The sequence below is a fragment of the Thamnophis sirtalis genome, unplaced genomic scaffold (assembly GCF_051295495.1).
Source record: "Thamnophis sirtalis isolate CommonGarterSnake01/CBP01778 unplaced genomic scaffold, rThaSir2_p1.2 scaffold_3, whole genome shotgun sequence".
Classification (NCBI taxonomy): domain Eukaryota; kingdom Metazoa; phylum Chordata; class Lepidosauria; order Squamata; family Natricidae; genus Thamnophis; species Thamnophis sirtalis.
The window spans coordinates 153,974,936-154,001,313 of NW_028261383.1; the positions used below are offsets into that span (position 1 = coordinate 153,974,936).

The following is a 26,378-nucleotide window of genomic DNA, read 5'->3' on the forward strand; positions in this document are numbered from 1 at the left end:
TTCAACGACAATGAGGGTACCCTCCCTTCAGTTTTCATATGCTTTCTGCTCAGAAAGTATAACATCCTACCTAAGTCAACAAGTTTCTTTGGTGGCCTCATGAGCAAAATTGGTTGAGCTGAAGCAGCACTTTCGTTTTTCTCTTGCCTTTCTCCTTCTTCATCCCAGGCAAGATAGGTTTAATGATTAATCTTTATTGAGGCTCGTTTAAAACTCACGCTAATTGCAGAGGACGAGTCTGGAGGCATTCCTGAAGACCAGGGCCAGGGCTGGGCAAGTTCTCTAAGACTATATCAGTCTAACAAATAGGCATTCAAGGGTGTCACAAGAGGAAGTTACTTCAGGGAGTTTGGAAACCTGGGAGTTTTTCTTAATTCAAGCCTGGGAGGAACCTTTATAAATATGGGTGTCAAAAAATAAAAAGGTGGAGATTGTGGGAGCTGCAGACTTTGAACGGTTGCTTGGAGTCGTCATCTGGTTCTTGTGTTTCCAGTAAGTCATTCTTGTTTACTTCATATAAGGAAAGTTATATTCAAGAGAAAACTAACATGAGAAAGTATCAGTGAGCCTCTCATTTTGTGAATTTATTTGCTGCTATCTGTGCCTCCTGGGCATAGAATTCTGAAGGTCTGTGGGAAGATATTGCATGTATCAGCCTCAGCTCTGGAATATATCATGACAGCTTAAAGTGTGACCTGTTGCCAGTTCACACTTATTTTCTTGCTGTGAAACTTTTGGTTGTTGATTTGGGGGGGGGGGATCAATATGTTCTTAAAACACAGGAACTGGGTGAAACTGGTTGGAGATTTAGGGTGTAGTAAGGCAATTTTAGAGGGATGTGGTGGCTCAGTGGCTAAAATGCTGAGCTTGTCGATCAGAAAGGTCGGCAGTTCAGCAGTTTGAATCCCTAGCACCGCATAACCGAGTGAGCTCCCGTTACTTGTCCCAGCTTCTGCCAACCTAGCAGTTCAAAAAACATGTAAAAATGCAAGTAGAAAAAGAGGAACCACCTTTGGTGGGAAGGTAAGAGTGTTCCTTGTGCCTTTGGGATTTAGTCATGCCAGCCACATGGCCATGGAGATGTCTTCGGACAGCACTGGCTCTTCAGCTTTGTAACGGAGATGAGCACCCCTCTCTAGAGTTGGGAATGACTAGCACATATGTGCGAGGGAAACTTTTACCTTTAAGGCAATTTTAAAACCCATAATTATAAATCTTAATGATGGCTTCCCATGATCGTAAATTAATGTTGTTAGGGATAAACACCATTTTGTATTAGAAAAGAAATTGTTAAAGTAAAATTGTAACATGAATAATCATAATTGTAATTTTAAAGAGGGGGGGAGAGCAGAAAGGGATGCCATAGTGAACAGCTTCCATTCAGCCATGCCTGTATCATTCTCCAAATTCTTGCTGGTTCTATTTACTCCTAACCTCATTACATGCCACCCTCACAGCCAGTTGAAGGGAAATGGGCACACGGTTCCTTACATTGCCCAATATTATGTAAAAGAGGGAATTCCAGCAAGTACATCGCAAGCTGAAGTTCTTTGTTTGCATCAAGATTGGCATCCGCTCAACAATGTACACATAGATTTGTCAACAATTGATCAGGCAGAAACCTGAAGTCGAAGTTTGCAGAAGACAATTCATCTATTTACTTCCTGTTGAAATATGCTGGAGGACATTGAATTCAATGGTCAAAGAAAAAAGGAGAAAAAGCCTCAACTGACAAAAAAAAAAAACCCATACATTTTCATAAGGGGTGAGGAGATAACAGAAGTACTCGGGGATCCTTCAGCATTACAGATTGGTTTCTTTGTCACGCACAAGAACTCAGAAATAGTCTATAGCTGGGATGGTGAACCTTTTCAGCACCAAGCTGCAATGTGCTTGTATGCGCACATGCTGGAGCACCGGAAACCCAAAGACCAGCTGGCTGGTGCATGCGTGCCTGTTTTTTTTTCAATTCTTCAGGCTGCTTTTGGGGCCATTTTCAGGCCGTTTTTCAGGCCAAAAATGGCCTGAAAACAACCTGAAAAATGGCCTGAAAACAAGCTGTTTTGGGGGCCTTTTTTGGGCTGTTTTCCAGTGCTCCAACACCTGTGAAGACCAGCTGAAAACCAGAAAAGCAGCTGGCAATGGCACGTTGCCCACAGAGAGGGCCATACATGCCACCTCTGGCACAGGTGCCATTCGTTTGCCATCACGGGTCTATAGTGATAGATCTTATCCCCCTTAGACTTGGCCATGGGGGGAAGTTCTGGCTGTTAAAAAGAAGGGGCAGGATGTATAGGACATACTGTAGAGTTCAGCAATCTGGAGAACATAAACTTGATGGCAGACCAGCTGAAAGTGTGGGGTTGACTCGATAACTTCCATCTGATTCCCAAAGAGCTCTTGACAGAAAATAGGTTGAAAGAAGGCCTTTTGGACTACTGGTGTAAGGGCAATGCAGTATCTTTCTCCCTCCCAATTTTGGAGGAGAGGGAATACAATTTTCATGGAGCACTATCCCGGCTACTCCACAATAGGAAATTGAAATGGCCAGTTAGATTAATGCTCTTCAATCAAGAAAATAAAACTAATAATTATTCATTCACTGGTAATTTGGATAGTTCAGGTTTTTCTCAAACACCCCCTTTTCTTAAGGTGATGAATTCGATGGAGAAAGAGAAAAGGAGAAAAATCCATAAGTGACAAGAAAGTGATGAGAAAGTATGACAGGAAAGGAAAGAAGGAAAGGGGAAGGGGAAAGGAAAAAGAAGGGAAGGGAAAGGAAAGGGGAAAGGAAAAGAGGAAAGGAAAGAAGGGAAGGGAAAGGAAAGGAAAGGAACGGTAAGGTATGGGTGTCTTAAATGAACATTTTGTCACCAGAGCTCTATAGTATAAAAGGATCCTGTTTGTCAAAAGGATTGAGATTTTGTTGGCAATCAAATTAATAGAATTGTATAAGAAGACTATCCTAATTAGGCACAATAAGAAAGAAGAAATGGGTTAAAACTTTTATCTCTATTCCCTGAAAGGAATTACGTTGTAAATACATGTGTGCATGTCCATAAAATAAAATAAATACTGTAGTAGAGCTAATCATGGACATTATGGAAGGCTAGCTGAATATTTGTTGTTTGTTAATTGCCAACATTTTCCAATCTTCTTTTGATCATGATATTGGAATTTCCAACGGAGATTGGAACCCTTTCTCTCTAGGCACTGTAAAAAAACATAGCAAACCCTGTCTCTGATGTTCCCCAGGATTTCATGAAATAACAATAACTTCACAATACAGTATATAGTTAAACTGAATGGACTTGACCACCCTCTCTAATGGAGGATTTTCTTCTAAAAAATAAGTTGTGTAACCTTTGTGAAAGCTTCCCTGGGTAAACAAGCCATTTGGTTGACAGTGGTTCAGAGATAGTGATCCGGATCTGTCTGTCTGTCTGTCTGTCTGTCTGTCTGTCTGTCTATCATCTATCTATCTATCTATCTATCTATCTATCTATCTATCATCTATCTATCTATCTATCTATCTATCATCATCTATATCTCTATCTATCTATCTATCGTCTATATGTAGTTATCTATCTATCCCTATATTTATAACCTATTCCAAGTGCACACCAGCTGAGGATTTTATTTATAAAATTTTCAAATGGAATTTTAAAAGCAGAGTAAACCACATATGAGCATCAGAGAGATATTTTTTTTGAATGGATGGTTGGCTCTCAGTTACCGAGGCTAAGACCCATCTTTAGAATTCTATCTCCCAATACATTTACCCTTTGAAAATAGTATTTGTGCTATTGGCCAAACAATCCTTTGAATTGATTACATATTTAATTTTATACATGGTGTATATTATATATTGAATGACAATCCTTATGCCTAACCTGACATCTCTGTTAATCAGAACTTACTCTGGATTAATTCCGTCCATCTCTCCTTTCTTCTAGAACCAATACTGCTGTGGTTACTTCCAAGCTTTCACCCAGAGGGGGGCCTAGTTGGGACCACTTCCTGCTAAGATGGAAAATCTTGCTAACAACTTCTCCTGCTATGACCCATCCATTGTTGGTTACCGTTACATGTCAGTGAGTTGGGGCATTGTGGTCGTAATAGTGGGCACAGTGGGCAATGTGTTAACTCTGTTGGCCTATGCTCTTGACACCAAACTGCAGACACGCTTCAACATTCTCATTGTCAACTTGACTTTGGCCGACATCCTTTATTGCACCTTTCTGCAGCCCTTTTCCGTGGACACCTACCTGAATCTCTACTGGAGGGCAGGAGCTGATTTTTGCCGTGTCTTTGGGATGCTGCTGTTTGTCTCCAACTCGGTCTCCATCTTGACACTCTGTCTCATAGCAGTGAGCCGCTACCTCCTCATTGCTCATACGGCTCTCTTTGACCGTATCTTCACCCATCTGGGAGTGATACTAATTTCCCTGGGGACTTGGGTCGCTGGAATTGCCAGTTTTGCCCCCCTGTGGAATGTTTATGTCTTGGTCCCCAAAGTCTGTACCTGCAGCTTCCATCGCCTCCGTGGGAGGCCCTACACCACCATCCTCTTGGGCTTCTACTTTGTGGTGGGCCTGAGCTGTGTTGGCATCTTTTATTTCCTCATCCATCGCAAAGTCAAGATAGCTTCCCAGGCCTTGGATCAATACAAACTGAAGAAGGCCAGCTTGAAGGGAGCTCATGTAGCTGGAACCAACTCAGCCATACCAGGACAGTACCAGGAACTGGACAGTGGAGTGGACAGCGCAGCTGCTTCACAGCATTCCTGTGAGGGTCTGTCCTCTGAGCCCACATCCAAGACCAGCATTCCCCCGAGTTTGGACGGCAGCACGGCTCCTTCTGTGGCCCAGCCTGTGGTCCCATCAAAGAAAGCGACCCCCTGCAAACCCAAGGATAGCAACACCGAATTCCAGCGAGTGACCCGCATGTGCTTTGTGGTGTTTATTTTCTTTGTCCTTTCCTACATGCCTTTTTTGCTCATCAACATCTTTGATGCCAAAAACCGGGCTCCAACTCTCCTGCACATGATTGCTGCCAATCTGACATGGCTGAACAGTTGTATTAACCCTTTACTTTATGCAGCTATGAACCGGCAGTTCCGTGAGGCCTACAGAGGAGTGATTTACAACATTGGCAAGAAAATCCGCTGGTGCCGCTAACCTGTCGGGAGCTGTGAAACCCCTTCTCCTCATGGCTAAGTTCTCTGACCTCGATTTGTCCTCCAGGAATGGACAGGAAATTGCCTACACTTTCACTGAGGACTAAATCCCCAGAGTTTTAACTTCTGTTCTTATTATTATTGTATTTTATACTCCATCTTCTGTGGAAGCCAATGGGGAGTGACTTTGTAAATCAAACAGAATTGACTGACTGAGCCTCAATCTGAGTGGTTGAAAACTATGGAAACTCCACTTTGGGTCTGCATCTAAGAGGGGGAAAAAACTGGCCAGGTTCACGTTAATACTGCAAATGTTGCCCTTCGTAAAGGATTGTTTGGTGGGGCAACCTGCTCTCTCTGTGTTAGGCATGAATTGTCTGTACATCAGTTGCCTGTGTACATGGTACATATTTTTGTATTATTATGCATTATTTCTGTTTTGTGTTTCATTGCCAAAAACCCTTCACTTCTTGAGCTCCTCCCCAAATTACAATCTCCTGTCTGCTCCCAGATCAGGTAAAAACTCTTTGTCCTTGTTTTCACAATACCTGGGTAGTTTTTGTATTCGACCCTTAGTAATAATAAAAGTTGCTGTCAGGTTTTCATGCAAACGTTTTTCCAGGTCTATCTGGAAAGACCTTGGATTTTCTATCTGGAAAGACCTTGGATCTTCTACTTTGAAAACATATTTTTAGCTTAGAATAGAGAGGAAATATATTCTCTCTATTCTAAATCGCATTTAAGGCTTAGCCCATATCTCTTCAGTCTTATGTTGTATCTAGATCTTTCAGTTGTGGTTAGTTGCGAAGTTGTTTCAACCCCTTTGTGACCCCATGGACAACATTCCGCCAGTCCTTCCTGTCCTCTACCATCCTCTAGAGTCCATTTAAGCTCACGCCTACTGCTTTGGTGACTCCATCCAGCCACCCCATTCTCTGTCGTCCCCTTCTTCTTTTGCCATCATTCTTTCCCAGTATTAGGCTCTTCTCCAGTGAGCCCTTCCTTCTCATTAGGTGGCCAAAGTATTTGTCAGAGTTTGTTGCAAAATTTAAATCCATAAAGCATACACATATAACCAATTCAGCTGGATTCATTAACTTCTTTATATACATAAGAATAGTTGTATAAATGTACAATACCAACAGGTGGTTCTTCCAAGTAAATACAAGGCAGGAGAGTTACAGGCAAACACAAGTAGTAAGTTTCATTTCAACAGACAAGCCCAGATAGTCTGCTAGTTTACTTCACAGAGCAGCCGACTGCTTAAGTTTCTGTTTCAATTCTTTGCACAGACTCAGATCTGTTTAAGCTCCCATTGGCTGACTTAGTTGTTATGCATATTCATTGGCTGACCTTGTTCCCATGTCTCTCCCAGTCATGAATATTTTAACAGTATTTGAGTTTCATCTTCAGGATCTGGACTTCTAAAGAGCAGTCAGGATTGATCTCCTCTCCTCTCCAGGATTGACCGGTTTGATTGCCTTGCAGTCCAAGGGATTCGGCAGGAGTCTTCTCCAGCACCATAATTCAAAGATTCACAGATCTTTCAGTTACACTCAGCCAAATCTCCCACCCTCAGCTCTCCAAGGTCTTCCAATTCCTCAGATGAAGCTATTCTGCCCCTTTTGCTTTCTTTCATCTAACTATCCTTCAGTAATCAGTAAAACTATGAAGGATAGATCCAGTCATTATTTGGATGAGAAACCACCCAAAAATTCTCAAGGCTGCCAACAAGAGTTGGAAACTAAAGAAATCCTTAAAAAAGACAAACCACTTCTATATTGCTGCCAAGAAGATGCCATAAGTCTATGCAGTCATCAAAAATGAAGCTCAACTGGAGAAAGATTTTCTCTTCCTTTAGATCTCTCATCCAAACTCACAAATCTTTGAGACCATTCATTTATTTGCCTCCCTAATAAATAATCTAGTGTTTCTCTCACTATTTTCCCCTAGCCCTCATCATAGCTATCTCTTTTATGATGGATTGTAGATTACAATTCCTTGAATGTAGGTGTGGTGCTAAAGGATCACAACATATAAAAGGGGCTTTGTGATATCTATGTACTACTAAAATTGTTGTTGTATTTATCCATTTCTCTGTTTGTACACACAGATTGATTCAAACAGCGCTTATACTGAAACGATGCATAAATATATCTGGGACCCATTACGCCTATGAAATTGAAATTTCCACAATGGCCAGACCAGTTTTATTTGCAAAATTGAGGCCTCTGCAGCATCCCAGCAGTCATATGATCATGATTTCCAACACTCACTGTCAGCTTCCCATAAGCAAAGTCAGTGGGGAAGTCAGCAAGAAGTTGGAAATTGCTCCTGCTCCTGCCCCTTCCTCCCCACGGTCATTCTATCTCTTTAAGTAAAGAAATATTGATTTACTGAGAGACCGCCTCCTGTCAATTATCTTCCAGAGACCTATTAGATCGCACAGACTAGGCCTCCTCCGGATTCCATCTGCCAGCCAATGTCGGCTGGTGACCCCCCGGGGGAGGGCCTTCTCTGTAGCTGCTCTGGCCCTGTGGAATGATCTCCCTGTTGAGATCCGGACCCTTACTACCCTTCCGGCCTTCCGCAAAGCGACCAAGACCTGGCTGTTCCGGCAGGCCTGGGGCTGTTGAACTATCCATCCCCATTCTAAGTTATGAATGTTGTTGTATTTTTAATTGTTGTTTTTTATTTCTTGTATCCCCCCCTTCCCTTTTTATTGTTAGCCGCCCTGAGTCTTCCAAGAGTAGGGCGGCATATAAGCTAAATAAATTCAATTCAATTCAGTTCAATTATTTTTGAAGTTCATTTGCCAATTATTTTTCCATTTATGATATGTATTCAATCAATCAGAATATAGCTGGAAGGGACCTTGGAGGACTTCTAGTCCACCCTTCATCACTGCCCTATACCATTTCAGATAAGTGGTTGTCCAGTCCCTTCTTTAAAAACTCTGGTGATGAAGCACCCACAATTCCTCACTATTAGGAAGTTTATCCTTAATTCCAGGTTACTTCTCCCCTTGATTAGTTTGCATCCATTGTTTCTTGTCCTGCCCTTTGGTTCTTTTGTGGCAGCCTCTCAAATACTGGAATACTCTATCATATAAATATGGGAGCATATATGATAAATACTGCTATATGCTACTCTTCTTAGCATGGGATTGTCCAACATTGAGGTTAAAAAATATATATGATCAGCCTACAATTTAAGGTTAATTCTAGTTGCATCAGGCTGCTCTACCTTTCTCTCAAAGGATAACCCAGTGGGTGATGGGGTTGTCTAATATGTATCTAAAAATAGTCTTTTGGTCGTGCTGCTCATGTCAAAAAAGATCAAAATTGACTAGGCCAATAAACACATCAGTAAAAGAATGGGTAGATGCAAATATCTGGAACCCAGTTTTTGTGGCGTTGTTACAGTAGATGAAGAAATTCGAAGACATTCAAAAAGTCTACTTAGAGTAGCAACACCTACTGAAAGATTAAAGAATTTCTATTTATTTTTTAATCTAAAGAAAGAGAAGCTAATGACTAATATACAAAACATGAGACAATGTTTTGCAATGTACCTCATCTATTAGTACAGCAATGTATGTATATTATGTATAAATAAATAATTAAACATGCTCAAAATGTTTCACTAAGGCTGCCCAGTCAAAAGGATTTATTTTTATGTATGTATTTCATCAAACATGGATTAGATAACAGATATAAGTATAAACATGGTATGGATACATGAAATGGATACAAATAAATGGGGATAGTAGGACAGGGAGGGTAGGCACTCTGGTGCACTAATGCACGCCCCTTACAGACCTCTTAGGAATGGGGTGAGGTCAACAGTAGACAATCTAAGGTTAAAGTTTTGGTGGTTTGGGGAAGAAACCAGGTAGTGCATTCCAGGCGTTGACCACTCTGTCGCTGAAATCGTATTTTCTGCAGTCGAGTTTGGAGCGGTTTACCTTAAGTTTGTATCTATTGTGTGCTCGTGTATTGCTGTGGTTGACGCTGAAGTAGTAATTGACAGGTAGGACATTCTAGAAGATAATTTTATGTACTACGCTTAGGTCAGAGCGTTTCTCCAGAAAAATCACCAAATCATAGACTCCTCTTTTGTTGATTGATTTTTTTTTTAATCTTCTCAACCAACCCATCCCAAATGGGGAAGTTGCCTCTGCCCAGGGATAGAGGTTGCCTTTGTGGGTTATTTCGGAACTTCTACTGTTCTGCTGCAACATCCTTTTTGAAATGAGATCTGTACACAATGTACACTGAAGCAAAGAAGGGTGCATAAAGGGATGGAAAGCAGAACCTGCTGGAATTCTGTCTACTAACCAGTTATGAAATATTGGCTGCCTCCACCCGCCTCCCAGTTTCCTTTGCATCTGGCCACCTTTTAGCGGCCCCACGCTAAGCAAGGGTTCTACGCAATGATTTGATGAAGGACGATCTCTGTTCCTCCTTTGGAAACCCTGAATTATCTATTACAGCCATTGAGAGTCCAACTGCAAAACAGACAGTTGGAAGCTCTTGTTTGCATGCTTAAGTCATTGGTTTTTTTTTTTCTTTTTTGCTTGCTCTAAGCTTTCAGCAAAATAATTTTTAAATTGCCTGGGGTGAAATGGATTTGGGCCCCATTCACTTTCACCATGGCTTCCTGTGCATGTCCTATTTCTCAAGAGCTGAGATTAGTGAGACAGCTGGAATGGCTTTTGAGGAAGAGGACAACTCTATGCATGTGGAAAGGAGGCCAAATGACTGCCAGAATGGCCAGGGTGGGGCTCCAGATCTGAGCTGCTTGGTCGCTTGCTTACAACTTGGTCAATGTTTCTTCCAGCAGGACTCCCATGCTTTGGAGGGCTATATCTGGCCTCATGTGTGAGCAGTGAGTAGGACTAGATGACCTCCAAGATCCCTTCCAATTAGGTTACTGTTACTCATGTCTTCACTATCACTATCTAGAGTTGCAGCTTTTTTCATCCCTCTTTCTGGTCTTGATTTTTACTACTACTACTACTACTACTACTACTACTACTACTACTACTACTATTATTATTATTATTTAGCATATGACGATGTTACATTAGCTAGGACAGTACAATGCCAATACACTAATATAGAATAATAGTTTGGCTGCTTAAGATTGCTAGCTCTGTTGGGTTCACACTTCTGCACTTTCCAAGGTGTGCCACACAGGGGACGACCTATCTCCATGGCTCTCCTGCAGCGTCACCTGGGACCCTCTCCCTCTATCAAAGCTGCCTTGCAAACGGGGGTTACACCTGGAAAGGGCCAGCACCAGCAGGATTCTAACCATCCACACAAAGCACCAGCTCTCATCTCCCCACCAAAGTGGTACCTATTTATCTACTTGCATATAACACAATTTTGAACTCCTGGGTGGGCAGAAGCTGAGGTGAGTGATGGAGGCTCACACCACTATGTGATGCTAGGGCTTCAAGCGTTGGAACAGAGACCATCTCCACTCCTTAAGCCACTGAGTCATTGCGTCCCTAGTCTGGATAAGAAGTTGTTAAATATTTACTTTCTTCATGCCAGACTGCAGCTGCTAAAAAAGGATTCTTGATTTTTTTTCTTTAAAGAAATGTATTGATCATCTTGACATATTTGTACATTCCTGAAGCCACCTTCTCTCTCCCATCAAGATATTAATCAAAGCCAGATCTGCTTGGCTTCAACCAAACTCCTTGCAATCTGTGCCACATTGCTGTTTCTCTTCTGTTTAGACCCTGTGCAAACATGTTTTTTCATTTTTGCTTTCTTTATTTTTTATTTTTTCATAATTGACCCATACCCTCCTGCTGACTAGCAGCTGAGATCACACAGATGAAACAGGGGAGCCATTTCCCTGCCACTGATTTCTTATGCCAGGAAAATTCTGCCCCGTTTAATTTCTTCATTATGAGGCTCCTGCAGAGGTGAAAACAAGCAAGGCCAGGAAATCTTCTTACGGCTTTCCCACCATTGGAGGGATTTATATGCTGCCCTTTGCAATATTTATCTAAGGTCAGGTTTACTGTGCGAATTAAAGCAATACACAGCAAACTTGCTACATATGCAGAATCAAGTAATCTAGGTAGTCAGCTTGATAAAATTCTTTCTCTCTCTGTGCTATGACTGATAAATGTTTCTGTATCTGTAAATGTTTCTGTATGCAAGGTTGATTGATGTGCAAATACATAATCTCAGAATTACTATTGACACACTGTTAGGTAAACAAGCCATTGGTACATTATGTTGGTCAAAGAAATAGAAGTAATAAGGATGTGGTAGATCAATCCGGAAGCTCTTGTTCCATTGAAATTTGTTTTTGAATCTTTTCAGGAGTCCTTTGGCACTTCTTACTGGAGAGTATATCTGATAAACATTACAAAGGCATCGATAGCATAAAGTGGGATTGACCATTATGCTAAATACGTAACAGCAAATATGCCCCTGGAGTAATTATATAGGACTTGTCTCAGTTTTCAGTATACAGGTAGTCCTCGACTTACAACCATTTGTTTAGTCACTGTTTGAAGTTATGACAACACTAAAAAAAGTAATTTATGTTCGGTTTTCATGCTTATAACCATTGCAGCATCCCTCTGGTCACATGATCAAAATTCAGGCGCTTGGCAACTGGCATGTATTTATGACAGTTGCGCTATCCTCAGGTTATGTGATCACCATTTGTAATGTTCCCAGTTGGCTTTGGACAAGCAAAGTCAATGGGGTAGCCAGATTCACTTAACAAATTCAGTGATTTGCTTAACAACGGTGGTAAAAATAAAAGGTTGTAAAATGGGGCAAAACTCACTTACCAACTGTCTTGCTTAGTCATGGAAATTTGGGGCTCAATTGCGGTCATTAAGTCGAGGATTACCTTTAGTCTACAGACAACATATAAAGAAATAAGTTGATTGTCCTCCGCAGTGTTTCTCAACCTTGGCAACCTGTGTGGACTTCAACTCCCAGAATTCCACAGCCAGAATGCTGGTGTCTAGCTTGCCAGCCAATGACTATCAGCTCCTGCTGAAACCTATTTTGGAATTTCCCCTTCCTCAATAAAACTGTGCAGGTGTCGCAGATTTTTGCAGCAGCTACATTGCAAAAAAGAGAGGGAGGGGTAGACAGTTAATTGAACAGTAAAAGGACACTATTGATTAAATTAATAGCTACTGATAAAAATTAATTGCCTATGAAATAAGCTATGCCATTTGCAAAATAAATTGATCCCTGTGTGTATAGCAACTGTTCCCCCTTATAAATAAACCATTAGCTCAGATCCTACATGTACATACTTTCCCATAAAAAGCAAGCAAAAGAGGGGAGGGAGGAAAAAGATGAAAAGAACATAAGGGGAAGCATTTGCAGCATTGAGAAAGGAAGGAAAAGGAAAAACGGGGCTAGAAATCAAAGATTAGGCAGGAAAAAAAGTTAATGTTATTTAAGCTTTAAATTTACTGGGCAAATAGATAATCTCCAGCAGCAGCCAAGATAACCTTTGAAGGTTTTTGCAGTACCCAAATCTACAGCCATTTGCACGTTGGAAGAAATTTGGTTCCAAGTGAGGAGAAAGACACTGGAAACATGGAGGCTGCTTGGAAAGATGTTTTAATGGTGGTAGGCAGGACCACATGGTTTGAGATCCTGGGAAAAAAGGCATAAGGATGAGAGATAGATATAGATTTATACTAAGGGTGGTATTCATTTATCTTCCCTACCAGTTCGCAAATGTGAGCACAGGGGCACGTTCACTTCACTCACACATGCCATCTCGGCGCATGAGCTCAGCCTTCTGCGCATGCACTTTTGGAGAAAATAGGGCCTAAATGGGATGCCATAGATGCGGGGGCAGGTAGGCGGAGCCACCCATGATTTCCGCTACCAGTTCAGGCGAACCGGTAGAATACCACTTCTGATTTATACCCTCTGTTGGGCTTTGAATTTGAGCTTGTATTCTGATTGTTGTCAGACTCCGATGGGGCCATGCAGGAGTAACTTCATAGGTTGTCTTTGAGTCCCAAGCTTGGTTGACTCTTGCTGGGTGATGATGTAATGAAAGGGCTTTGGGATTCCTATTATGGCTCTGTCTGAAGGAGATAGATCTTTGTTATGTAAAATAGACTGGCTCAGGCCTTAATGGCCCTTTGACAAAGGGGGGGGGGTGAGTTTCTGCCTCCCTTTTAGGGGAAACATTCTGTCCTTTTAATATTTCCTAAAATATTTCATTTTTCTAGGAGAGGGGTGGGTGCTAATTTCCCATATGCACCACTTAAGCATTTTGGTTTTATTTTTCTTCTCACCTAATGTACGATTTACCTCATTTCCCTTTCCCATTTGTCTTCCGATAGAGAAATGCACTATTTTTTTTCACAGCTGAGATATAAATGCCTTCAAACCTACTTCAATGGTACAGACAGGCAAGCCACATGATATCAATCCAGGACTGTGTTCAGGATATATCAATGATGGAGAAACTTTTGGATGCTTTCCTATGAATACAGTGTTGCCATAGCATTTTATACAGTAATCCTAAATGTATACAAGATTATTCAAAGATGAGTCACACAAATTTGATAGTTCCCCAGGATGTAACCTCCAAGCTGCGTTAGACTCATGATTACAACAACGTACATCCTTTAACATAAAGAGCAGTACTTTATTTCGGAAAAGCAGTCCTTTGGATTTATTTATTTTGCAAATACTCACTTTTATCCTTCATATGGTCATTTAACATTTACCCTACAAATGGTACCACTAAATTCACAGTTCCTCGTATTTAAATGAAAAATATGGAAATTGAAAGATAATTGAAAAATACATTTACATGTCCTGTTTGCTAATTTAGATATTTTTATTAGAATATGCATTTTTCTTGGTTTTGCTGTTGAATTTTTCTTTGTGAAGCAAAATTATAAACATAAGCAATTTTTTTTATCCCTATAAGCCTCTTTAAGATTTGCCTCTTTTGGGTCGTCCCCCCCACCAAGATAATAGGGTTACTGTACAGGTAATCCTTGACTTATGATCATAATTGAGCCCAGAATTTCTGTTGCTAAGTGAGACAGTTAAGTGAGCTTTGCCTCATTATATGACCTTTCTTGCCACAATTGTTAAGTGAATCACTGCAGTTGTTAAGTTAGTAACACCGCTGTTAAGTGAATTTGCTTTCCCTGTTGAATTTGCCGGTCAGAAGGTCATGAAAGGTGATCATGTGATCCTGGGACACTGCAACCATCCTAAATATGAGCCAGTCACCAAACACCTGAATTTTGATCACGTGATGCTTCAACAGACATGTGTGAAAAATGATCATAAGACACTTTTTTCACTGCTGTTGTAACTTTGAATGGTTACTAAATAATGTTTGTAATTTGAGGACTACCTGTATTAATAAGTAACCCTTTGCTTCTATTAACATAGGAAAAACTAAGATGTAGGATTGCAGTCTAAATCTACTAACTGTTTCTTATAACTGTTGGCTAAAGTAATAGGTTTTGCTTGGTTTTTCATAGTCAGGCTAACTGCTTTAGTGGTCCTTCTAGCCAATGAGATTCTATTCTTATTCACTCTTTCATATGATTTCCTGAGGAAGAGGCCTCCTCTAAAAAAATTTCCAATAAGTCAGAAATATTTTGAGGATGTAATAGTTCTCTTCTCATTACTTCCCCATATTGCCCAATGTGTCTCTTTTTTGTAAGCTGGAGCAATCTTTACGTCAGTAACACTCAGGGGTCTCCGCAGGGGGGAAGGAGAGTCCAAGATGGTGGCCATAACTGTAGCAATTGCAATGCACATTTAAAAAAAAAAAAGCTTGGGCTTTGATGACAAGGTTATGGTTGCCATCTTGGCTTTCCAGTTTGGTGTAGTGGTATAGGAGGTTTGCATCCACCCCTCTCCTAGAAGAATTAAATATTCTAAGAATTATTAAAAAGGCAGAATATTATATTTCCCTGGATGAGAAATGGAGAAACGTGGTTTTTTGAGTCAGGAAGCAGACTCACTCTTAATAGCCCCCACCCTCCTCAATAGCCCCCAGCAGATGTCACCACTTAAGAGATAAAGAGTTAGCTAGATCGATTCATAAGTGAATGCCCTCACATGGCACCTGGGGAGATTACATTACCCCAGTGCTTTTCAACCTTTTTTGTGCAAAAGCACACTTTTTTCATGAAAAAAATCACGAGGCACACCACCATTAGAAAATGTTTAAAAATTTTAACTCTGTGCCTATATTGACTATAGGCGGGTGTTTTTCCCACGGCACACCTTACACTATGTTACGGCACACTAGTGTGCCGCGGCACAGTGGTTGAAAAACACTGCATTACCCAGCAAGATTCATCCATGCTTGGGACTCAAGACACTACAAAGGAACCCCTGCATAGTCTCATGGGAGTCTGACAACCAATCAGAATACATTTATTACACAGGAACAGGCAGCTCCAAGCCCCCCCCCCCCCCCAAGAGAGAGTATAAATCTCTCTCTCACAGACACCTATGTACTTTTTTGGCCAGGATCTCAAACCATGTGGTCCTGTCCACCATTAAACCATCCTTCCAAACAGCCACCATGTTTCCAGTGTCTTTCTCCCCACTTGGAGCTGAACCCAGATGGACATTTCTTCCAACGATGGTTAATGCATCAGGCTAAAAATGGGGAGACCGTAAGTCTCGCCTTAGGCACAAAAGCTAAGTGAACCTTGGGCCAGTCCCTCTGTCACTCCTAAGAAGAAGGCAGGGGCAAACCACTGTCCAAAAACCATGGCAAGAAAATAGTCCTGTCTGTTGCCAGGAATCAAAACTTGACTTGAAGGAACACACACAGAAAGAAAGAAAGAAAGAAAGAAAGAAAGAAAGAAAGAAAGAAAGAAAGAAAGAAAGAAAGAAAGAAAGAAAGAAAGAATAGCAACAACACATAAACAAAAGTAACCGTGAAATAACTGAGAAAGAAAGATTTGGGGAAGAGGAAGCCTGGCATTGGTGTTGTTTTGATGAACTGCAACTATGAGGGTTTTAAACCCATCTATGGTTGGCAACAATCTAATCCCCTAGATATTGTAGGGCCATGAGGGCAAACCTATGACACACATGCCAGAGATAGCATGCAGAGCCCTCTCTGCTGGCACCTGAGCTGTCGCCCCAGCTCAGATCTCCGTGGCGTTTCTGTCGTTTGCTTCTGTTTCCCTGCAAATGATGAAACAGAAGCTCTCGAAAGAAAAAGATCTTATCTCTTGCTGCGCTGCCTTGAGATGGCTTGCCTCCTGCCAGCCAGCTGGTCCGTTCATGCACAGCTTTCAGTTTGGGCATGCACGTGCATGCACTTTGGGCACTTGGTATCTAAAAGGTTCACCATCACTGTTGTAGGGCTATAATGTCTAGTGTCATCCAAAGATCTATAGGTTCTTCACCTGTGAGGTACAGCCTGTCTCAAGTCAAATACAGTTTTCACTGCCATCTGTCAGTCATGCTAAATGGGATTTGGGGAGGGGTTTAACAAAAATTGCTGATGTAAGTACTATTTTCTTTATTGTTCTGATAGTTTTTATATGCACATGCAGCTAACCAGGACTTGCTTAATTATGGTTTCTGAGTAAATCTGAATTGGCAGACAATATTTCCACACATCCAAGGGACCATTCTGATTGTGTCAGCATATAAATATAAGGGAAAAAAATACACGGTAAAAACTCCTCCAAATTATCTCCCCGTGAATACATGGAGATGTCCATGCATATGTCTTGGTTGGTCATAATATGGAAGTTGTTTACCCTGACTTCCTCCCAGATTTTTTATGCTTATATTGTTTTTTTAAAACATGTTTTAATTTTTAATTTGAAACAAATACATCATCCTTGTCAGGTGCTCCTTCGTTTAATAATCAAGAAAGAAGCCACTCAACTCCATGCTTTAGAATTAAGTGTACTTTTACTAATTACAAACGATGAGTAGCAAAGCAAAGCTGAGTCTGAGTAAAAGGCGCGAAAGCAATAGATATCATGTATAATTCAATCCCCTCCCCTTGGCACCCCATTTCATAATCCAATAATAATTCACCCAACCGCCAGGTGGGAGATGTCTTCAAAAAGCATCATCAGGCTGGAATGCTGGACAGTTGGCCTTGGCGGGAAACTCCCTTCTTCCATATGCGCTCCTAATAACAATCCTCCCAGTACATAATGATTCCCCTCCCAAATACCATGCCCTCCCTCCCCGTTTCAATGGCAGCCGAAAAGCAGCAGCGAAGCAGAGGCTGACAATCCTTCTTTACATGCTATAGAAAGTGTATCAGTTGGTTACAAAAAAAAAAACCCTTTCGTGCATCTCTTCCACAGTCAACAAACATAATTCATATTAACTTAAATATTTTATCTCAAATATTTATACATGTCACTATCATTATATCTCCATTTTCATTTGACTATAATTGTTTAAACATCCTTCATCATAAAATATACCAAAGTTAAATACATAACCATATACTGGCCTTTCAATTACTAATTCTAAAATCCTCCACTAACACTAAATCCTTCTAGCTAAACATCCATAATATTTAATAACAAAGTTTTCTAATCCTCCTTTCCAAATCACTGTTTAAAGTTTGCATCCAGTTTCCTTATGTTATACCCATATCTATATATGCATTGTTATTCTTGTCCCTCCTTTATTTGACTATATCCTGTATCATAACATTTTCCTCCTAATAATCAAAACTTTAATTGTATCTAACTTAGTTTATTATTATTATTATTATTATTATTATTATTATTATTAATGTATAAACTTATATTGTTGTTGTTATGGTTCATCACACAATCAGCCACATGTTATAATTGCATTTTGCATTTTTGTCCATCTATTCTATCAAGTCCTTTTCAAGGGGTAGTCAGATTTTGGTATTTGATGGTGTTAGAAATATTGTCGCAGGATATAAGCTGTTCCAAGTAAATCTACCATTTTTAATTGACTGATGGTAACATTTGTTAATGCTGATTGTGTTCAACGGGTGCTCCAATTGTTTTGGGGTTACACCCAAGGCACCTATTACTATTTGTACTCCCTTTGCTTTTGTTTGCCACAGTCATTCTATTTCTGTTTCGGAAACTTTGTATTTTGTTATCTTGTCCAGTTATTTCTCTTCTATTCTGCTATTATTATTATTATTCCCCAAGCTGTCTTACAGCTTTAAAATTCCTGAGTAGTTTCTCATCTACATATTAACCAGATCTGGCCTTACTTTTAGTCATCAGCCAAGGTTGGTTAATTTAGTATCATTTGAAGAAGCTTGTGTGTCTTTGATCCTTCCCAATACTTTTCAATACCTCTCTCCTCCATGTGCATGATAGAAATAGAGCCAGGAGGCACACTCACCCCTTAATTCTTCCCTCTTAACTTTTCAACAAATTCTTTTTTAAAAGCAAAGAACATCTTTTATCTCTTTTCACATTGACAGGCACTTTTCTGCCCCATTATTTCCCAAAGATAGATTTTGCTGGGTAGGTAGATTTTCTACCACCGATTCCTTACAAGGGAATCAAATCCTGATTAATTCAAACTTTCCATATACGATCTTGACATTTTCATGTCTGTTAACTGTTCTCAACAGTGATTTGTTGTTCATCTGTTGTTCCTGGCTATTAGACTTGTGGAAATTCTGCAGCATCTAATTTAAACCATCTCATTTCAATTTGGAAAATCAGATCCAATTTGATGCAGATGTTAAAAATGAATTATCAAATGAAGTCAATCCAATTCCTACTTCTGAATTGAGTGATTCAATCAATTCAGTGGTTCAGTTCAGCTTTCTGATGCTGTACAGATAGACCGTTTAGGTCAGAGATTCAATCAAACTGTCGTCAAATCAACTTTCTGAATAGAGCAAACAAACAATATTTATTTCTCTTCCATGACAGACTGCTGTAAGTGATCTCTTTTACCCCTTGCATTATCTCTCTCGCACCTGCTTTTGATGCCTTTGAGTTATCCAACATATTTTAGGCCTGCTCTTTTCCCAGCTAAATGCCGTCAATATATTTAGGTAACAAATCCCACAAGCCATAACCACTCTGCCATTGCTTGTTGTCTGTGAATGATATTTCATAGGCATTTGACATATCTGAGAATGCTTCACACTCTCTGATGCTGCTATTAAAAGTTTTATGAGAGATAGAAAAGCATCAGTGGAACAAAGGCATTACTTAAGAGCTTGTTGGCAGAAGCAGAAATGGCAAAGAGAAGTCCCTATTCAATCACCAAATAGATATGAGACATTGTTCAAGTTCACATAGCATCCTAGATTACAGATTGGGAAGTGCAGAAACGTACCCATGTTCCTCATCATGGTTTAATTTAGGGTTCAATGTACAGACACAATTTATGAAGTAAAACTTGACTCTGTTCAACTTGAGTTGGTACAGTACATTACACAAATTCAACCGTTCTGCCTTGATCTGCCTGGAGCTGGAATAAAAGCTCCTCACTTGGGGAAACCCCTGTGGTCATTGTCAGCAGAAATTTGTGACTCAACAATTGTACATTGAAGCTGCTATCACAACCACTTCCTCTCATTTGGACAGAATGTACTATATGAGGGACAGAGCATAAGAGGAAATGGAAGGAAAATCCCCATCTTTGAAGGAAAGGGTGATATATGCAGTAAACTACAGGTAGTCTCAACTTACAACAGTTCCTTAGTGATCGTTCAAAGTTACAGTGGGGCTGAAAAAAGTGACTTATGACAATTTTTTACACTTACGACCATTGCAGCATTCCCATGGTCACGTGATCAAATTTCAGCCACGTGGCAACAGACTCATATTTATGACAGCTGCTGTGTCCCCAAAAGAGTCATGTGATCCCCTTTTACGAACTTTTGACAAGCAAAGTCAATGGGGAAGGCATATTCACTTAATAATCATGTTGCTAGCTTAACAGCCACAATGATTCGCTTAACAACATTGAAAAGAAAGGTCCTAAAATGGGGCAAAACTTGTGGAAAACAAATGCACATTCTTTGTTTCTGGTAACCTCCTTACATAATGCAGGGTGCTATGTGTGGAAACTTACAGATCTTCTCCAGCTAGGTTAAATAAATTTTAAATGGCTTGTTTCTTTTCTTTTTTATTTTTTTTCCCCAATATTTTTATTAAACAGTTTTTTTAAAAAAGAAATTAGACATTTTCCTTCTATACAATGTTTCTACATCGGTATACATCCATTATATATCACTTCCCCCTCCCCTATTTCAATCTATCTTTATCTATAAATATCTATACATATAATTCCAATATTTTTCTATACATACTAATATATTCATTTATTGAATTATACTCTTTCATTATGTGTCATTTCCATTAATACAAGTTTATTACTATTTTCTAACTCCTATATCATCCTTAACCTTTACACCTATCATCTAACCATTTATACCAATCATTCCATACCATATAGAAATCTGCTTCTCCTTTATCTTTAATTTCTATTATGAGACTATCCATCTCTGCACACTCTAAAACTTTCCTTATCACGTATTCCTCTGATGGTATATTGTTATTTTTCCAAAGTTGTGCATACATTATTCTCGCTGCTGTTGTAATATGTAAAATTAAATATTGTGTTTTCCTATCGTACTTCCCTGCAAATATTCCCAATAAAAATAATTCCGGTTTCATGTCTATTTGATGTTAGTTATTTTTTCTAGCCAATTTCTTATTCTATTCCAATATTGTTTTGCTTTTGGACACGTCCACCACATATGATAGTATGTTCCTTGGTTTTGTCTGCATTTCCAGCAATCTGGTGGAGTATTCAACTTTTTTCTTTTAATTGACAACTTTTAGTACGTCTGAGTTTCCTCCCATTTATAAGAGCCAGCATTTTACCATCAGATCTCCTGTTTTCTTCCAAAATGTTTGGCATTCCCACCAGAGATGGTATTCTACCAGTTCGGATGAGTTCACCCAAACCGGTAGCAGAAATCGCGGGTGGCCCTGCCCACCTACCCCAGTTCTATGGCATCCCATTTAGGCCCTTTTTCAGTAAAAAGTGCATATGCAGAAGGCTTTGTGAATGCACAGAAGTGGCACATGTGAGTAAAGTGTGTGCACGCATGCTCACATTCGCGAACCGGTAGGAAAGGTAAATAATTACTACTACCCCTGATTCCCACCAATGTCACTATTAAAGGAAGCAAGTGGATTGACAACGAAATGCTATGTCTTCTATCCGAGGTGGCGCAGTGGGTAGAGTGCAGTACTGCAGGCCGCTTCAGCTGATTGTTATCTGCAGTTCAGTGGTTCTAATCTCACCGGCTCAAGGTTGACTCAGCCTTCCATCCTTCCGAGGTTGGTGAAATGAGGACCCAGACTGTGGGGGCGATATGCTGACTCTGTAAACCGCTTAGAGAGGGCTGAAAGCCCTATGAAGCAGTATACAAGTCTAACTGCTATTGCTATTGCTATCCAATATATATATATATAATTGTTTTGGGTTCCAGCCAATGATTTCTTCTGTGGAACTCCACTTTCCACCCTCCCAAAGAGAGTTAGCCATCAGGGTAGGGCATTACATATGTTTAATCTGCAACCAACAGATTTCCCCACTGCAAGAAGATTCCTCTGTCTTCTTCTTTACATTATTTCCAATCCAACAGAACTTTGGAAAGACATGAGGTGAAGCGGCCTGAAACTGGCAAAAGAAATGTTGAGTTTCAAAATAGATCTAATGGAGGCTTGCAGAAATAATCCAGATAAATAAATTTCCACTCCGTATCTTCCTGAGAGGGTCTCAGAATGTTGCCGCCTCCATCATTCTAAGCCTCCCGCCCTCCTGGTCATGTGACTCAAGGCTTACAGAAATAATTGCAGAATCCCTGTTCCGCAGACTTTCCCTCCCTTGTTTCAACACTGTGCAAGCCCTTACCTATTTAAGATTGCTATTCAAAGTGGCAGTGATAGTAGAAAAGATGCTGCATCTGCCTCTATTACTGCTGTCTCACCACCAGGATCAATTCCATTGACAAATATATCTTCTCTAAATTTATAGATGCTTTCTTTAAAGCCATCCAGTGAGATGTATGAACCCAGCTTTTGTGGTCTATAGACTGTGATTTATGGCAAGAAGTGTCTAATGTTCCTGAGTGGGCCCATTGGAGAATTTTGAGATAGTGTTTTGGTTATCACAATATTACTGTCATGAGGGGAGGGTTTGCTTCAGGGATGAAATCAACTTACCTTCGCTACCGGTTCGTAAATGTGAGCATGCGAAGAGCGTAAAAAACAGGACGTGATGACATCCAGGGGGGAGGGGGGAGCCTCCCGCCCCCACCACTACCGGTTCACCTGAACCGAATAGAACCGGCTGAATTGCACCACTGGTTTGTTTGTTTAAAAATGGTTGCAGCATGGGAGCAACAATACACCAGTGCAAATTTCCACCTATTAGTAGGTGCAACAAAGAGACTGACAATAAATACAGAGGACTGTTAACTGCCCAGAATGGTGTGCATGTTCTAGAAATGCAATTGTATATTTCTATTAAATGAGATTACCATATTTGTCGGACTATAAGATGCACCAGAGTATAAAACGCACCATGATTTTGAAGAGGTAAAAACGAGTAAAAAAATGGGCCATTTTTTGCAAAAAAAAAAAAAAGGGGGCATGCAGAGGCTTTGGGAGGCTTGTAGAGTCCTCCTGGGGGCTGGGGGGGAAATGAGCAAAAACGGTCCATTTTGGGAATACTTTGCAAGCCTCCCAAACCCTGTCCATGTCCATTTTGCAAAGGGGGCGGGGTTTCAGTAGGCCCAAAATGCTGTATTCATTATATAAGACGCACCTAAATTTTCACTCTCTTTTTGGGGGGGGGGGGGGAAGATGCATCTTATACTCTGAAAAATACGGTAAATTAAATTAACTGTCAATGATAACACTGCTTCCTCTTCCTAAATTATATATTTTTTCCACACAACTCCTAAGCCAGCCAATTTCAATCTGGTGCCTTCCATCTGTATTGGGTTTCATTTCCCAAAACTGATTGGGAATTATAAGATGTGAAGTCCAATACAGGTAGAAACTGGACAATGATTTGTTTTGCAAATGATCTGATACATCTTGTTATGACCCATGTCATCAAGGCAAGGCAGACCTCTAAAGAGTCCTTTATTGCTCTAAGTAAATGTTCCAATAAACAGCCCTCCAACGACCAACTGGTAAGTCTCCACCCCACGCTTCTCTGAAGGCAGCCACCCTCAGTCCCCCAAACAACAGCCTGTATATAACAAAGAAAGTCCACAGAGAAGGAGCACGCTCGCAGGGCATGGTTCTGGCAGGATTCCAAACCAGTCCCTCCCAAATAGCAAGGCAATGGTTGATGTTAGCAGACCAGGTTGTATGCTGTTGTAGATGGATGTTTGATTCTTTGCCTTGACATCAGCAGGCTAATGGCGGCATGGCTCTGTTCTGAGTTTTTGCTGCATTCTTGGTGCATTCTCTATGCCGCAATATTCCAAGGCATTTGTCGTGAACTTTGACAAGTTTGAAGTCATGTCTTCCTCCCAGAGCGGTGCGGCTCCCTTGGACTTCCACTGCCAGAAAGTTGCACTACACAGGTGCAATGTGTGCACGTTCGAGGCTTGCTCTTGGACTGTACGTGTAAACTGTGTACAGAGACTTTGGGAACAGACCGGGAATTGCTGGATTGTGAGGATGGTGGTTGTACAAAGGCTGACAAGCCTCCACCTAGCATGTGTTGCTTACACGCCAGCCCTGGGTCATAACACCAGTGCTGAAGTGGCCACTACTTCTGGGGGCAAGTCGTTTTGCTGATTAATTGTTCTAACTGTCAATGAAAGACACTATAAGCTTCTCTTTTAGAGCCCCTTGGCAAGCGGCTATCGATGTCCTTTTGCAGGAAGTAATCACCCAGCCCTCTCCCAGAAAAATGAAATATCCTAGGAAATATTGAAAAGGTAGAATATTTCTCTGGATGTGAAAGGAAAGAAACATGTTTTAAAAGACAGATTAGCTCCCTGTGGCTTCCTGCCCATCCCCACTTTGTCAATGGGCCATTAAGAAGGCCAAGCTAGTCCCTTTACATAATAAAGGCTTCTCCACTTCAGCTCTAGGGAGATGGGATTAAAGCATGATAATATTGGTCCCAACTCACCACATGGCATCTGAGAACTCAACCAAACCTGGATTCAAAACGCAGCCTAGAGAATAGCCCCTGCATGGCCCCCTGGGAGTCTGACAACCAATCAGAATACATTTCTTACACAGGAACAGGAAACAGAGAAGTGGGACTGAACAGGTTATAAAAAGCCTAGCAAGCCCCTCTCTCAGCCCTTCTCTTCTTCTCCACCAACATTGAAGCATGTGATCACCTTTTCTGTTCAGGGCTCAAGCCATGTGGCCCTGTCCAACAATAAACCATCTTTCCAAGCATCCTCCATGTCTCCAGTGTCTTTTTCCCCACTTGGAGCCGAACCCAGAAAGACATTTCTTTCATCACTTTGAAATAGACTGGGAAGCAAATGTCTAACTTACCTGGACTAGAATGTTCATTCCAATTGCAGAATCTTGTCTCCTGCTTCTTAATCTTCCTTACGAATAATCACCCAGCAGGAGACAGATGTTGGAAAGCAATTGAGGTCTGAAACACTAAAAGGGTGTTAAAAAGAAAAGAGGGGAGGGTAGTGCTAGATTTATCAACTGGTGAATGTAAGGAGATACTGCCACCTTGTGGATGAATTCAATAAGAAAGCACTGATGAAAACCTAGTTTGGATAATGAAACGTTTGCAAGAAAACCAGCAAGCTCAGAGAGCACCAAGGACCCCTCATGTCAACCCTAACCTACAAATATTATCCTTTATTAATAAGAAATAATAACAGTTGTTCAGGGCTCAGTTGTGAAATTTGCAATAAGATCATGAAAAGTTTCTTGCAAGGACAAATAAAAATGGGGCAGGGATTCAAGAGTGGTCCTACCATTAAGGAAGAGCAAGGAAATGGCCTCAGGTGGAAGATGCTGGGCAATGCCAGTCACACAGCTTGCCCTGAACCTTCAGTATATTAAGGGGTAAGGGAAAGGGAAAGAGGGAAGGGAAGGGAGATGGAGAAAATGATTAATTCTTCTCCTATGTGTTCCCCCCTTCAGGATGTCATATAAACATTTAATATTAGAGATTGATAGAAGAAAATATTTGTAGCTCAGGATTTTGAACTACCACAAATGTTCTTAGCCTAACGCATAAGAAATCTATTGCCCAGGATCTGAACATTGATTTGGTTTTGTGCTTCACTGAGCTTTTGTGGCAGAACTTTCATATCTGGCTTCTGATCCCCTCAGGTAGGGTACGTAAGCCCCAAGCAGTTTACAGAGACCCTCCCTCCGTTCTTCTGCACCTCAAAACCCACCAACCTCACCTTGCAAAAATGCTGCCCTTTTTCTGGTTGCTTCTGTTATTGTTCTGAACCGAAGCAACAAACAAAGCTAACTGTCTAAGAGGCTTAACATACATACAGCTAGTAAAAATAGTTCTCTCAAAATTAATAAATCAAACCAACATGTTGTCGACTTGGGGCTCTCCGCTCCCGAGGCTGATTGACTGATTGATTGATTGATTCAATTTATCTGGCTCTCCATCTCACATGACTTTGTGTGGCTAACAAGAAATAAAAACAAAGACAAAAGCATCACGACCAAAGCACAAATAACCTATGTAGATTTTTTTTTTAAAAAAACTAATACAATCAATGTAATCAAGATATAAATTTAACCATAAACCCAGTGCCCAAGGCACAGTAGGAGAACCAAGTGAATGAAAGCCAGAAGGATTGGGGCAAATTTAATTTCTAGGGAGATGATGTTCCAGAAATTGAGTGCCATGACAGAAAAGACCCTCTTCCTTATCCCACCAGATGGCACCTCTTCTTTGAAGCAAAATCTCCATCCAGTCACTTCATGAGCCACTTTGGTTAAGGCCCATTACTCTTTGGTTTAGGCCCAGTACTCTTCAACATCTTCATCAATGATTTGGACAAGGGGAGAGATGGCAACTCATCAAATTTGCAGATGACACCAAGCTGGCAGGAATAGTCAACACTCCAGAAGATAGGCTTAAGATACAGAAGGATCTTGGCAAACTTGAACATTGGGCACTATCTAATAAAATGAAATTCAATGGTG

At 40.6% G+C, this 26,378-nt stretch overlaps 1 protein-coding gene and 1 long non-coding RNA gene across 2 annotated transcripts; one reads left to right on the forward strand and one right to left on the reverse strand.

The window, feature by feature from the left end:
• Positions 1–384: 384 nt before the first annotated feature.
• Positions 385–8,819, forward strand: GPR84 (G protein-coupled receptor 84). Its single transcript, XM_014064688.2, has 2 exons — positions 385–492; positions 3,957–8,819. The coding sequence occupies exon 2, from the start codon at positions 4,029–4,031 to the stop codon at positions 5,178–5,180; it is 1,152 nt and encodes a 383-aa protein (XP_013920163.2). The 5' UTR covers positions 385–492; positions 3,957–4,028; the 3' UTR covers positions 5,181–8,819.
• Positions 8,820–8,902: 83 nt separating this feature from the next.
• LOC148048270 (uncharacterized) lies at positions 8,903–25,819 on the reverse strand. Its single transcript, XR_015696056.1, has 3 exons — positions 25,757–25,819; positions 24,735–24,848; positions 8,903–12,287 (listed from the first exon to the last, which is right to left on the reverse strand). It is a non-coding gene; the product is annotated as an uncharacterized LOC148048270 (long non-coding RNA).
• Between the last annotated feature and the right edge of the window lie 559 nt (positions 25,820–26,378).

Excerpts from the sequence above, each read along its gene's own strand:
- GPR84 (XM_014064688.2), top strand. The coding sequence starts at position 4,029 with ATGGAAAATCTTGCTAACAACTTCTCCTGCTATGACCCATCCATTGTT.